General features: G+C 40.5%; 1 protein-coding gene across 9 annotated transcripts in view; it reads left to right on the top strand.

Moving 5' to 3' along the window:
* KDM6A (lysine demethylase 6A) overlaps window positions 1–14,145 on the top strand; it is a 164,161-nt gene that overhangs the window by 114,139 nt on the left and 35,877 nt on the right. For all 9 annotated transcript variants that reach the window (XM_048493669.1, XM_048493664.1, XM_048493668.1 and 6 more), the window contains one exon: window positions 5,005–5,780. In XM_048493669.1, the coding sequence (XP_048349626.1) occupies window positions 5,005–5,780 (776 nt within the window). The remainder of the gene's footprint in view (window positions 1–5,004; window positions 5,781–14,145) is intronic.

The raw sequence follows: 14,145 nt of genomic DNA, 5'->3' as shown, positions 1-14,145 counted from the left end.
TATAGATCCATAAGTCTGCAAAGACCTCCCTTTCTGTGCTTACCCAATAATTGTCATTCTTGTACTTGGAATCCATCTGGGGTACTTGTGAAGTAGGTAAAGTTGTAGATGGCTGAAATGCATTTGCTATATCAGGGTTGAATCACCCCTGCATTGCATCAGGGAAATTATGTAGAAAGTTACTGTATTCAGCTTTGTAGTTCAGCAAATAATAAGGTGTAAGAGTTTTTTCTGAGAGAGAAGGCATGTGCTTCTGCATATTTTATATCTGAGGAAGTTGAGCTGGGACATTGAGAAGTGTTTGGCTGGCGAAGTTACAAGCTGTATATCTGTGAGTGAATTGTTCTTCATTGTTAACCACAACTAAATGTATGTTTTTAAACTGAGTGCATTTGTTGTCATTGTTTTGTTTGTTGGCAAATGTGTTGAGATATGAGATGCAGGAAAGGGAATTAGTGAAGCTAGCTGGACTTGTGGGCAGATTGAAGCTGAGAGAAGGGAGAACTGAGAACCACTTGTGTGTGCTCCCATTTGCATCCCCTCAGCATTCTAGCGTCTATGATGTGGCAGGCTCTAGAAGCAGAATTATGGTTGATGTGAACGTAAGTGCAAGTCATGGTTAAAATTTGCATGCTGAGTAGCTCATCTTAAAACCTGAACTGAGCTCATTTTGTTCAGTCTTGAGCCAACATATTTCTGATCTATTTGTAATTTAAGGATCAAAATTATAACTTTTTTTATTTCTAGCATAGTTTTGGTTCTGGTTTGATAATGCAGGACATCTGTAGGCCGTTCTCTGTTTGGAGGCTGCTAATTTTATTCTTTTCCTTTGCATTTTTCCTCCATGTTTTCTTTTCTCGTTCCTTGTGAAAGTTCTTTTTATCTCTGTGATGTAGCTTCTGTGGCCTTTAATGTTAATGTTCCTTCTTTCCCCTTCTCTTGATTATCTACTCAAGGGAGAGTACGAATGAGGGAGTGGTGAGAAAACTCTTGAGGCTCGTTAGAGCTCTTGAGGCTTTCAGGTGTTTATCTCATTATTTTAAGATATCTAAGCTGAATCAAGGTTAGTTTTCCTAAACGATTTTATTGTGAAATCTGAAATACTCATGTATTGGTGCCGTGTTTGTTTTGATCTTTCCATGCTTGGTTCCCCCCCCCCCCCCACTTTTTGGCATCTACATATTTTTAAAACTTTTACAAATATTTATAATAGTGATTTTATAAGAGGGGTGCACAATTAAGGCCGGAAATTTATTTTTATTAGTTAGAAGGCTGCTGTTCTGTTACCACAGAAAAATTTAAACTCAATTTTAACCCCATCTTTTAAGTCCCTGTTTCTATCTTGTGACTCTCACGTCTCTTTATCAGTATTTATTTTAGGTTTCCCCACACAAAGATTTTTATGTATTTATTTATTTCATTTATACCCTGCCTTCCTCCCCAACGAGGAACCAAAGTTAGCTTACCTTAATCTCCTCTCCTACATTTTACAGCTTAATATTAATGAGTATATGTAACTGATCCAAGGTCACCCAGCAATCTTCCCTGTCAGAGGAGGGATGTGAACCTGATTCTCCAGTATCCTAGTCCAATCCCCTAATCACTTCACCAGGCTGGCTGTGGCTCTCAGGCAGCATTTGACTGTTTCCACCTACATTTCTTTCTGCATGTCATTTTACTCTCTACTGCGAGAGATCTTCTTGCAACATCATCTCTTACTCAGTTCCTTTACCCAATGGATTTTTCTACAGCTCTTGTCATCTCTGTACTTTCTCTTTTACCCTATTGCACAGGTGTCTGTACCTCCTCTCTTGGCTATTTCAATGTTATCTTCCCTTTTTCTCTCTTATCACTAGCTGACTCCTTTCTCTGCATCTCTACACATCTCTTAGGGCTCTTTTCTCTTTACCCCATCATGCATGCACTTTTGTACTCATTACCACCTTGTCATATTTATTTTCTGTTTCCCCACCAGTCTCTCTCTTCCCTGTTGTCTTTTTTTCTCTCTTACCTTGTTTCCTTTTTCTTCCTTTAGTCTCTTTCTTTACCACATTCTGCTCACTCCTATATCTACTTCTGTTTGCTAAATCTGGCAGCAGTAGCATACAACACTGTCACTCAGCAAGCAGTTCAGCACACTGAGTGACAGGTGGGAGTGCTGGCTGGCTGCAGTGGGCTAGAAAAACTGGTACTGTATTTATTGCATGCATCTAAATAAAGGACAGGAGCAGCAGCACAAACATAGGAATTCTGCAGCCTCCCTTTTGATGGGGTTAGCATGAGCGACTGTTCTCACAAATGTGGGAAAGAATCACAGACACGTGGGTGTTTAGAATTCTTCCAAAAGAGACTCAGGTAGGAAACCATGAATAGTCAGTCCACAAGTTTTGTATTGTGCTTAGTTAATTAGATATGAATTTATATTCCTTAACATTTAACAATCCATTTTTACAGTTATATCAGCGTTCTCTGTTCATAAGTAGCTTGTAAAAATGTTTTTTCTGTTGTACTTGCCATCATGTCATGTGTAGTAAATTGACTATGAAACTACATTTAAGTCTACTAGAAATCCCAAATAGTATTACTTATTCCATTGACATGGCTCAGTGTAATTCTGAGCATATTGGAAGGGTTTGTGTCCTTCCAGTGAAGCTCTCACCTTTTTGTATTTGTAGTAGTTAAAAGTAACAACTAGCTTTAAGTTATTTGTTTTGTAATTTGACCATTGGCATCAGAAAATACATTTTCATTATTTTTAATGAAAGCTTGCCATGACAGTCTGGCTTCTAGCATTTTGCCCTCTAAAATATCTTAGTGATCAGTAAGCTTTTGTACATAAAGCATGTGTTCAAACTGTACTAACTTATTTTTTCATAATTGTTTTGCATATTTTAAATTTAGGTACTTCAGATATTTCATCAGACATATTTATGTGTCAGTTTCTTCCACACAAATACATCAGTTTCTGTAACTTGTAAAAAGGGACCTTCTTGTTGTCTATGGAAAGTAATCATATATGTAAATCCCAGTCAACTGGTATGGGTCATGTTGGGTGTCCAGTCTGGTGTACTGGGTTGGGAGGGAGCAGGTAGGATTGTGTGTGTTGCCCTCTTTTCCCTTCCCTTTCCTTTTTTGGGGGGAAAGAATGATTATTGTGGGAAAGGTTGCATTATGTTCTACTTAGACTCATAAAGGGTGTTTTACTAGTGTTCATTTTAAAATCTATTACAAAATGTATGTGCATACTATTACACACATGCAATATATACCTTTGTCTATACATATTTTTTTTAAAAAGGCTGGAGTTTTTGTAATCTGTCATGTCCAATTATAAGTTCATAATCATCTGCTTGAATGATGGAGGCTTTACACCAAGTGTACCTCTCAGTTTGAGGTTAATGTATTGTTGAAGGCTTTCACGGCCGGAATCACTTGGGTGCTGTGTGATTTCCGGGCTGTATGGCCGTGTTCTGGCAGCATTCTCTCCTGACGTTTCGCCTGCATCTGTGGCTGGCAAGATGCCCAAGTTTGAGGTTATCTCCTGTTGAGGGAATTATTTTCTTAATGTTGAATTCTTGAAGCCAAAGTTTTTTACCTGTGTTACTTAAAGTCCTTGCAGGCTAAAGTGGATCCATATACAGTCCTTGTCACTGTATTACAAGTTGTTTATTTTACATATTTATGCCTCGACTTTCAGTGAACCTCTAAGAAACTTACAGGCAACAGATAAAACACAGACTTAAAAAGTATTATTGTACAGTAGATCTTTGCTCTCTGGTGACAACTGCAAGAATACCTGGACAATTGAAAGCTTCACCAGAATGTTATTTAGGGCAGCATCTGGAAACCACGGTCTCTATGGCAGCTGCTGCTATTGCCAGTGACTGGGCTAAGATGGGGTGACATTACCAAGGTTATATTACCTGCCTTAGGCTCATAATTCTTAAAATCACTAACTGTCTTTAGTTCTTTTAGTGAATGGAGGTTATGTTTTGGTTGCCTTTTGTCCATTGAGCTGTCAGGACATATATAGTGTCAAAGTGTTTTCAGTTTGAAAACTGCTCATTAATATTAAGCTGTAAAATTCTTTCAACTGAGTCTGCAGCAAAAGTGAGTTTCCAGGCACATGCTATGAACTGGTGATTAGACACCACAGCTTTTTAAGTATTTGATTTTTCTTAGAGGAAGAGGCTACAGAACTCTTATAGGAAGAAGTGTTACAGCAGGTGAACTCTTAGACTCAAGGGTATTTGCTTTTTTATATAGTTAAGATCTTTTTGTCAGGCTAAGAAACAGCCATTTCCCCCAGTGGTCTATTATAAGAACAATTAACCCAAGGGAAACAGGCAAAATCCGGTTTTCTGTCCTAAGTTTAGGAAGCTAGTCCACCTCTCAACACCATGCATGGGTTTTTGGCCCTAGTACTTTCTCAGAATAAGACAAAGAATCATTTTGCAATGCAGTTAGTGCTGTGACTGTGCTGTGCATTTGTGAGCTGATGGCAGTGGAGCTTCTGATGTTCACAAAATCAATGGGAAAAATATTTACCGTATATACCGGCGTATAAGACGACTGGGCGTATAAGACGACCCCCCCACTTTTCCAGTTAAAATATAGAGTTTGGGATATACTCGCCATATAAGAGTACCCGGCGTATAAGACGACCCCACACTTTACAGATGATTTCCCAGGGTTCAAAAGTAGTCTTATACGCCAGTATATACAGTAACTGAAATTTTGAAGTGTAAAGAATTGATTTTAGATTGTGTATAATATATTAAGATCTTGATGGGCCTATATTTTCTATAAATACACCTGAAAATTAGTGTGCTAATTGTAAAAGTACTACTAATAATTCATGTCTGTGATCTTTAAGATTCCTGTGTTTCTGTGTATATGTCTACCATGCATTCAATCAAGAACATTCAGGGCTATGAAGTAAACATTAATGTGCAGGTATTTAAATAAAACAACCTTTTGCTAATTTTTTTTTCTTCTCTTTAGGGGCTTCACAAAGGTCAGAGTTCACATTTGGCAGGTCCTTATAGTGAACGACCTCTCTCTTCCACTGGGCCTTCCCAGCATCTCCAGGCAGCTGGCACTGGTATTCAGAATCAGAATGGACACCCTACCATGCCTAGCAATTCAGTAACACAGGGGGCTGCTCTCAATCACCTCCCCTCTCACACTGCTACCTCAGGTGGACAACAAGGCATTACCTTAACCAAAGAGAGCAAGCCTTCAGGAAACACATCAGCAGTGCCTGACACAAACAGGCATTCTGGAGAGACACCTAACAGCACTGCCAGTGTAGAAGGACTTCCTAATCATGTCCATCAGGTGACGGCAGATGCTGTCTCTAGCCCTAGCCATGGAGATTCTAAGTCACCAGGTTTACTTAGTTCAGACAATCCTCAGCTCTCTGCCTTGTTGATGGGAAAAGCCAATAACAATGTGGGTACTGGAACCTGTGACAAAGTCAATAACATTCATCCAACTGTTCATACAAAGACTGAGAATTCTGTTGCCTCCTCTCCATCTTCAGCCATTTCCACAGCAACACCTTCTCCAAAATCTACTGAACAGACTACCACAAACAGTGTTACCAGCCTTAACAGCCCTCATAGTGGACATGCAGTTAATGGAGATACGTTGGAGGACTCTCAGAGCCCCACAAAAACCGACCTTCCTCTTATTGGTCGCAAGCCTAATTCCCAGATCATACCATCAATGTCGGTATCTATTTATCCCAGTTCTGCAGAGGTCCTAAAAGCATGCAGGTAAGTTCTCAGTGTCCTTTAATAATATTTTTAAAACGTAGCATTTCATATTCTTTTTGATCTGATAAGGAAATAATGAGGTTGTTATTTAAAGCAATATAAGCATCAAACTGTGAACTAGTAATTAGTTTGCTTTGTCTTTTATGTAGGAATACATCTTCTAAGAATAACAGTGTTCAGAGCAAAGAGCATGTCAGCTATGTGTTTTTAAAATGAAGCTTATAAAAAGCATACATGGCAATAACTTATGTATATTTTGTCAAAGAATTTTAAATCTGAGAGTTTGAACGTAGATTGGAACAGCTTTCTTTGATAGGTTTGTATCATAGAAAGTAAGACCAGGATCTCAGCTGATGGAGTAAATGATATTAGCACACGGAGGCCTTTCACTTTTTTTCTTCAAACAGTGCCTGCATTGTATATCATGCTGTTTTTGAAAATTAAGGAAGTTTCATAAGCATAATGTAAATGTTTCATAATTCAGCGTAAATGATTAGGTTTGGCAAAAAGCTGTTTAAAGGAAAGCTGCATTAGATCAAAAATTCTACATGGTATTTGCAAGGCCTGTGATAATTCTTTAATTTGTTCATAGCTTACATGCACATAATACTGACTCAAATGTCTTTTGTGTACATGATTCTGTTAAACCAGTATTTTATTATAAAAACAACCATGTTGAAGTTGTATTCGGTCACCTCTCTAAACAGCTGCAAGTATATAGAATACTGTGTATTCTTAAAGCTTGTGGAGGTCCTGGGGAACAGCTAGTAGGCATGTGTGCTAAATAATAAATGGAAATCTATGGTGCCTGTGCCTTTTCTGTGTGTTCTCTCCCCAGCTGGCATTTTAGAAACCATGGAGAAAAGGTTTCTACAGAAGCATGGTAACACAGGTTTCAAGAGAAGAGCATCTTGAGCCAAGGGAAGGGACAGAGACTAAGAAATAGGATGGACATAGGAAGGTCCAAATAGAAGGCAGAGGAAGATTGCTTGAAAAGGGTTAGCAGTACTGGCAAATGTACACATTTTTACTATGGACTGTATTTTTATATGCAAGCACACTGATGTTAACCAGTTAGAGAAAAAACATTTCAGAGCACAAGGCAGTAACGAAATGCTCAAATCCGTACTATACTCTGTTCCACAGAAAGATGATAGTTGGGTCAGTTGAGGTGCATCAGTTGAGAAAGCTGTATGCTTCCACATTAAAATATGAGCATTATCATTATTTTCAGAATTTTTCAGAATTATCATTTCATTCATCATGCCTTTGTCAAAACCATTATTTTGTGCATTATTGAACATGGTACTTTGATACAAAAGCATTTATTCCAAAACTAGCAGGGCCTGGCCAAGCGTTTCTGTGGCATTTGTCCTTCTCATCACAGTCCACAACTCACACAGATCATGCAGGTCCAATGATCCCCAGCATAGTCTTTTGGGGTGGTCAAATGGAATCCCTCTTTCCCTCTTCAATTCACATTGTTATATGGTGGTGTCTTGTTTTTTTAGTATAAGGTAACCCTTTCCATTCCACAGCGGAACTGTCCAGAGTGCGAATCCCGCTGTCCGTGAGGCTGGTTGGCACGCACAGTCCTGGCTTGGGTAAGGCAGAACTGGGGCAAGGAGGCTATCCCAGTCAGGAAGCAGAGGCAGGGTGGTGAGGTGCTCAGTTCAAGGCCAGCTCCCTGGGTTCTTAAAGGGCCACGTACAAAAGAAGCGGAGCCAGTAATGTTGGTTCGCCCCCACCCCGCGGATTTTCTTAGAAGAAAAAGGCAAACTCCAGCTCGCTTTTAGTAAAAGAGAGCTGTGGCGAATATGGATGAGGAAGTGGTGGTTGGATGGGAGGGAGGGCAGAGTGAGGTGTGTGAGGATGAGCCGGATGTGTATGAGAATATGTATGTTGTGTGGTAGCAGTGGGTGAGGCACAGAGAGTGAAAGTTACCTGCGTGTGAGGAGGGGGGAACCCCACCTGACGTCTCACATGGCAAAGTGTATATCACTTCCCCTCGTATTAGCTAACAGTATTACCTGTTTACTGTTTTCAATGCTCATCTCTGGCCATCTGAGCAAACATTCTAAGGGCACACCAACCCCTCAGGCCACAGATATGCTGCCCGAACATTCTAAGGGTGACAGTTAAACAGAGCCAGCTTCATTGCTTGGTGCGCCAGGAAAAAGACGTTTTACCTGGCTCAGGTATGGATTTTTGGTGATTTGAAGGTCCGATTACCTGCCCGCAACAGGGAGGAATGTCATGTGAAAATTTGGGTGCGATCCGTCCAGCCGTTTCGGCGTTAGGGCATGACTAACAAAGTCACTGTTAGCTTTTTATATATATATAGAAGATGTATTTTACTTTCAGACTTTCAAACAGATGGGGAGAGCAGGGCTAGGTAGACACAGTGACCCCAGCTGAGCATTCTACAACAAAGAAGGTCTGGCATACTTTGTTCTGTGGGGGAGGCATATGCAATCTACTGTCATCTTAATGTGGAACAGAGTATAAGTACCAGCTGCCCTTCCCTAGAAAATTATAATATATATTATAATGGACAAAAACCATATAAAATAGCAGAAAAAAGGTAATAGTGCAGATAAAGTATAAAGCTATTACAGGGTTTCTAGTGCTTTATAGTTCTGAGATGTAGGCATGTGTACTCTGGAGAATATATGGTTTAGTTTATCATTTCACCATGTCCTAAAAGTTGCAAAATAGCCAACTTTTTTCTATTCCTCTGTCGTGATTCTCTCATTTCAAGAGTCCTAATTTGTTTAATCTGTCCTCATTTGGAAAGTGGTCCAGTGCATAATATTTACCTGTGGCTTTCTCTGGACTTCTGCGTACTCTGCTAAGATTATTGAGAGACATTATCAGAACTGAACAGTCTTGAAATGTATGGCTCTCTTATTCTTGCACATTCAGTGTTTGTTTTAGGAACTGTATGTTTTACGTAAACATCTTTTACCTGTTTAAATGACTGAAGAACAGTGAACTAATATACTTTGGGGTCTTTCTTTTAGTAGCAGCTACTAAATCAAAACCCTCTGTTGAGTGTTTAAATACAGATTGTCTAATACTGTATTTACAATGTAATACCTCTTGTCCATATTATAAATGCTTTATTCTTGATTCTCTTAATAACAAGAAATTGTAAATAATGGTAAATTTTCTCTAGGCAGTTGAATGTAGTAGTTGTAGTCGAGGTCCCAACCCACCTGAGTGTCTGAGGCTTATCTGGTGAACCAGATGTGTTTCCGTACTCCTACATTCCAGACACAGTTCTTCAGAACTCTCTCAGCCCCACCTGCCTCCCTAGGTGTCTGTTGTGGGAAGAGGAAGGGAAAGGAGTTTGTAGGCTACCTTGAGTCTCCTTACAGGAGAGAAAGGTGGGGTATAAATCCATACTCTTCTTCTCCATGCAGAAAGGTTATATATATAAAAGTGGTTCATCCTTGGTAGTGTTGTCAGAAGCTCCCACACTTGAACTTAAAAATTACTTGGCTCTTCAGAAGTGTGATCTGCTGCACAGGAAGGACGATGTCAGCTGCTTAACAAGTGGCATTATCCAAATTACTTTTGTGGGGGTCATGTTCCCTGATACAGAAATTTAGTTGAACTGCATTTTTAGACATGGCAAAGTCAGCAGGGCAGATATTTTAACAATATCAAGATCCTTCACTGGTTTTTGGCACCATTAAAATATTGCCCATTTAAAGGGTCATTTGACTGCCTGTTTTCTTAACCATGATCACATAGTCCATAAAATCAAGAATGTAAATTTGATGGTGATTGCATTGTGGGATCATCTGATAGAAATGGCAGGAGTGAATGCCCCTTCCTCCCTTGTCCTGTAGAAGTCGTAGGCTCACTTACCCTTGCACATGCATCTCATTTAGAAATAGGCTACCTACATTTTTGTAAAGTGGCTTCCTTCTTTACCTTTCAAGCCACATGACCTAGCTTTTCCTACAAGTTTCATCTGCTGTAATTTTTCAGTGGAAAGTTATTGTAGTGATATGGTTGCTGGCTATCTATAATCTTAGTTGAAGTTGCTGACTGCATTATAGTATAGTATGAATTTAAACGTATCACTGATTCTTGAATATTTGACTACATATGGCATAGTTGCCTGCAATTTGCTGTGTAAGGGTGGGTCCTTCAACTGATCTAACATGCTTGTAAAACTTGCAAAAGGGAATGGATCATTGTATCCTTCAAACACTGGGTTTTTAAAATTTTTGTTATGTTTGTTCGTTTAAAAAGTGTTTTAGATGCTTTGATGTTTGACTAATCCATTGACCAGGTGTCCTTGTTTAACTATTAAATACAAACCATAATCCTTCATTAATTGCTAATATGTTAATAGTGGGAATTTTCTTGTCATGTTCTGATTTTTCTGGTTAACAATTTTAATTCAGCCAGTCTGGAAGAAAGGAATTATTTTAGTTCTTAATTAATTCCAAAGTTTGAAAAGAAGATTTATTTCAAGTAGCATAAAATCACTTGTTCTGACACTTGGGTCATATTAACATAGCAACATCTGTAGCAGCCACATGCAATAGACTAACTTTAAATTAGTTTCTTTGTAAATAGTAAATTATTTGAGTAAGTTCAATTTTAAAATCAAATATGTAATTTTCAGATCAGGTATTTGCAGGGTCATTATAAATGCTTATAAAATAATTTATTTTTATTTATATTTTAACTAACAAATATGTCTGTGAAATGCAAGCCAAGCAGGAGATGCAGTACTTTCCTGCCTGCCACTTGAATCCTTCAAAAAAAAAAAAAGCTGAGGCTTTGATTGGTTGGACAAATATCCACACTGACCAGAAGATGCAGTGAGGATGTGGAAGGAGAAAAACTGGGCAGGCATCACTATTGCATCAACTTTTTTTAAAAAAAATTGTGAGTCCTTTGCTGATCAAAGATGAAAGGGAAAACGATCTACCTAGTTCTCCTAGAAGCAAAGGACATCCCGGGGGGGGGGGGGGGGTTAGTGATGAAAAACGAATGAGTGAGGGAGACGAACATGAAGGGGCAGATAAGTTTTCAGACTCAGATGAATTCTCTGCTGACTCAGCTGAGCAGGTCTCATGTTTCTTCAAACTTAAATTTTTGACTACAAAGACGATATCAGCACTTGATCTCCAGGATCCAGAGGATGCTCAGGATCCTCCTGGAACCTCTGCCTCTGGATCATGTAAACCCATTAAGGGCATTCCTAAAGGGAACAGAAATTATTTTCCCTCTGAGGACAACTCTCCATCCTGTTTCCCAATACCAAAGTGCTTTGAAAAGCGGATCAGAAAGGACTGGTTGAACCCAACCAGCAGTGGCCAAAAGGTTGTATGTGGTACCTGACTATTTTAACCAAATGCTCCGAGTTCCCCTAGTAGACCCTGGACTACAATCAGGGGGATTGGTCTCTAGAGATGGAGAGGGTAGCCCAAAAACCCCCTTGGACAAAGGGTCCAAGGTGGCGCTTCGTAGATCCCACGATTGGCTGGCGGTAACAATCAAGGCCTTGGCTCTCTCATCATCTGTGGCTCGGGCCAATATTGTTTAGATCAAACGCATTATAGATATGCTATCCCTAGAGGAACACAACCTCAGAGTGGGGTTGGAAAGAGTCTTGATGACCACTTCCTTCCTTGCTGATGCAACATTTGATACTATGTCATTCTCCGTGTGCTCCATGGCCTCAGCCATGGTAGCCCAACAGAACACTTGGCTGAGGGCCTGGCAAGCAGACCCCCACGCTAGGGTAGTTGTCACTAGCTACTCCTTCCATGGGGAAAGACTATTTGGCAGGGACCTCAATCAGATGTTGGTGAAAACCAAGGATAAAAGGAAATCTTTACCCAAATTCATTATGATGGACTCATCTCAGTCTTTATCCAGACCTTCTTTCAGATCTCACAGGACCCTCACAAGAACACCTAAGGATGGAAAACGATCTAACTGGCAACCATGTCCCCTAATCACAGAAATATTCAGGAGTCTACTCCCACTTTTTTATGGTCCCCCAAAAGAATGGGAACTGGAGGGCAATTTTGAACCTACAATGTGTCAACAAGTTCATAAGAGTCCGCAGGTTAAGAATCGAGACACTCCGCATGATCACCGAGACTGAGAATGGGAGTTTTTTTAACTTCCCTGGATCTGACCGAAGCTTACCTGCATCTGCCCATCCACCCTTCTCATAGGAAGTTTCTCCAGGTTGGCTGTACAGAACGAGCACTATCAATTCAGAGCTCTCCCCTTCAGGTTGGCAACAGCCCCTCGGATGTTTTCCAAGGTTCTGCTGGCACTGATCATTCTTCTTCAGAAGAGAGTGATACATGTTCATCTGTATCTCGACAACATTCTGATTCAATCCCAGTCCAAGGATCAATTGGTGTGCGACCTCGCTCAAGTCATTCAGTTCCTAGAGAGCCACAGCTTTCAGATAAACAGGGAGAAGAGTTCCCTCGTTCCAAAGAGATGGATGGAACATCTGGAGCCATTATCGACTCCACAAGGAACATGCATTATCGACTCCACAAGGAACAAGATTCTCAAGATTCAACGAGTCACATCAGCCATCCTTCGTCAACGACTGACAGCACTGTTTCAGGTAGCCAGTCTCTTGGATCTACTCATATCAACCATCAATATGATCCAATGGGGATGCCTGCATGCGAGACCACTACAAAGATTCCTCAGACCGTATCAACTCAGCATCATCCAAAAAAAAAGGATTGAACATTGTATCTACTGATCGAGATAAAGTCCAGCCTTTGCTGGTGGACAATTCACTCCATCCTGAGTCAGGGGAAGACCTACCTGGTTATTGATCATCTACACATCTTTACAGACGCCAACCTCCAAGGTTGGGGTCTACGCTAGGAAAACACTTTGTTCAAGGCAAATGGTCCTCGAGGCTCAACTACTGATCAACGTGTTGGAAACTCACCATACTTCTAGCCCTTCAACATTTTCTTCCTCTAATCAGGAACAAATATATTCTAATACATACTGACAACATCTCAGTGAAAATATACATCAATCATCAGGGAGGCTCCAGATCTTCTCAGTTACATTGAGAAGCAGTCAGAATTATCTCATGGGCAGAGAAATATCTTCTATCCCTGGAAACAGAACATATCAATGGAATTTAAAATGAAACAGCAGATTGGTTGGAAAGCAGAGTGGACCCTCAACAGGGAAATGTTCCTCTCCATAACCGACCGAGTTGGGGAAACAGTGATGGATTTGTTTGCGACAGCACAAAATGCAAAAGTCAAGAAGTTCATGTCAAGATTTCACAATCCGAAAGCGTCAGCGATTGATGCTCTCACAGCAACCTGGCCTAAAGGACTACTCTACACCTTTCCTCCCACCCCAACAATACCCAAACTGTTGAGGAAGGTCATGGCAGAGAATGCTCACGTCATTCTAGTGGCTCCGTTTTGGCCAAGATGACCCTGGTTTTTGGTGATCCAAGAACTGGCCATAGATCCACCTTACCATCTTCCTCAAATACCAGATCTATTATACCATGGTCCCCTGCGGCACCCTGACCCACATTGGTTACGCTCGACTGCATGTAACTGGAAAGAACAAAAGTACTCTGACAGGGTGACTTCAACACTATTGGCATCTTGTAGGCTGGATACGGTTTGGATTTACAATTCATCCTGGAACGCCTCTGTCTGGTGGAGCACATGGAAGGTCAGTCCACTGTCCCCCAACATTCCTTTGATTCTCAATTTCTTACAAGACGGATTCAAATCCAGTCTGCGGAGCATGACCTTAAGGCATCGAATTGCTGCACTAGCTATGGTTTGGCCAACATTCTGTGGTGTACTGGCTACTAGGCATCCTGGCATTGTCCGATTCCTCAGGGGAGCTCATCAGATACAACCTCCACAGGTGCACAGATTCCCAACGTGGAGACTCGGTACTTTCATCTCTCATGAGACCTCCCTTTGAGCCTATCCAAACTATTTTCTTGTGCTGGCTAAGGTTGAAAGTGCTCTTTCTAGTAGCAATCACCTCAGCTAGAAGAGTTTCAAAACTAAGGGCTCTTTTAATAAATTCCAACTTATGTATTTTTCACAAGGACAGAGTGGTCCTCCAGAAAAACCCCTCGTTTAAACCTAAAGTGAGCTTCTTATTACATCTTCGACAGGAAATTGTCCTTCTGACCTTCCGTCCCCAACCTTCACATCCCAGAGAACGGGCTTGGCATAATCTGGACGTTTGTCGGGCCCTTAAGACTTTTATTATATGAACAGAGATCATTAGAAAATCAGAAAGCCTGTTCATCAACATCTCAGCACCAAACATGATACATCAATTGTCTGCAGCCTCCAAA

The sequence above is a fragment of the Sphaerodactylus townsendi genome, linkage group LG04 (genome assembly GCF_021028975.2).
Source record: "Sphaerodactylus townsendi isolate TG3544 linkage group LG04, MPM_Stown_v2.3, whole genome shotgun sequence".
Taxonomy (NCBI): Eukaryota; Metazoa; Chordata; class Lepidosauria; order Squamata; family Sphaerodactylidae; genus Sphaerodactylus; species Sphaerodactylus townsendi.
The sequence above is the reverse complement of the archived record's forward strand: the minus strand, read 5'-3'. Positions and strand labels throughout refer to the sequence as shown.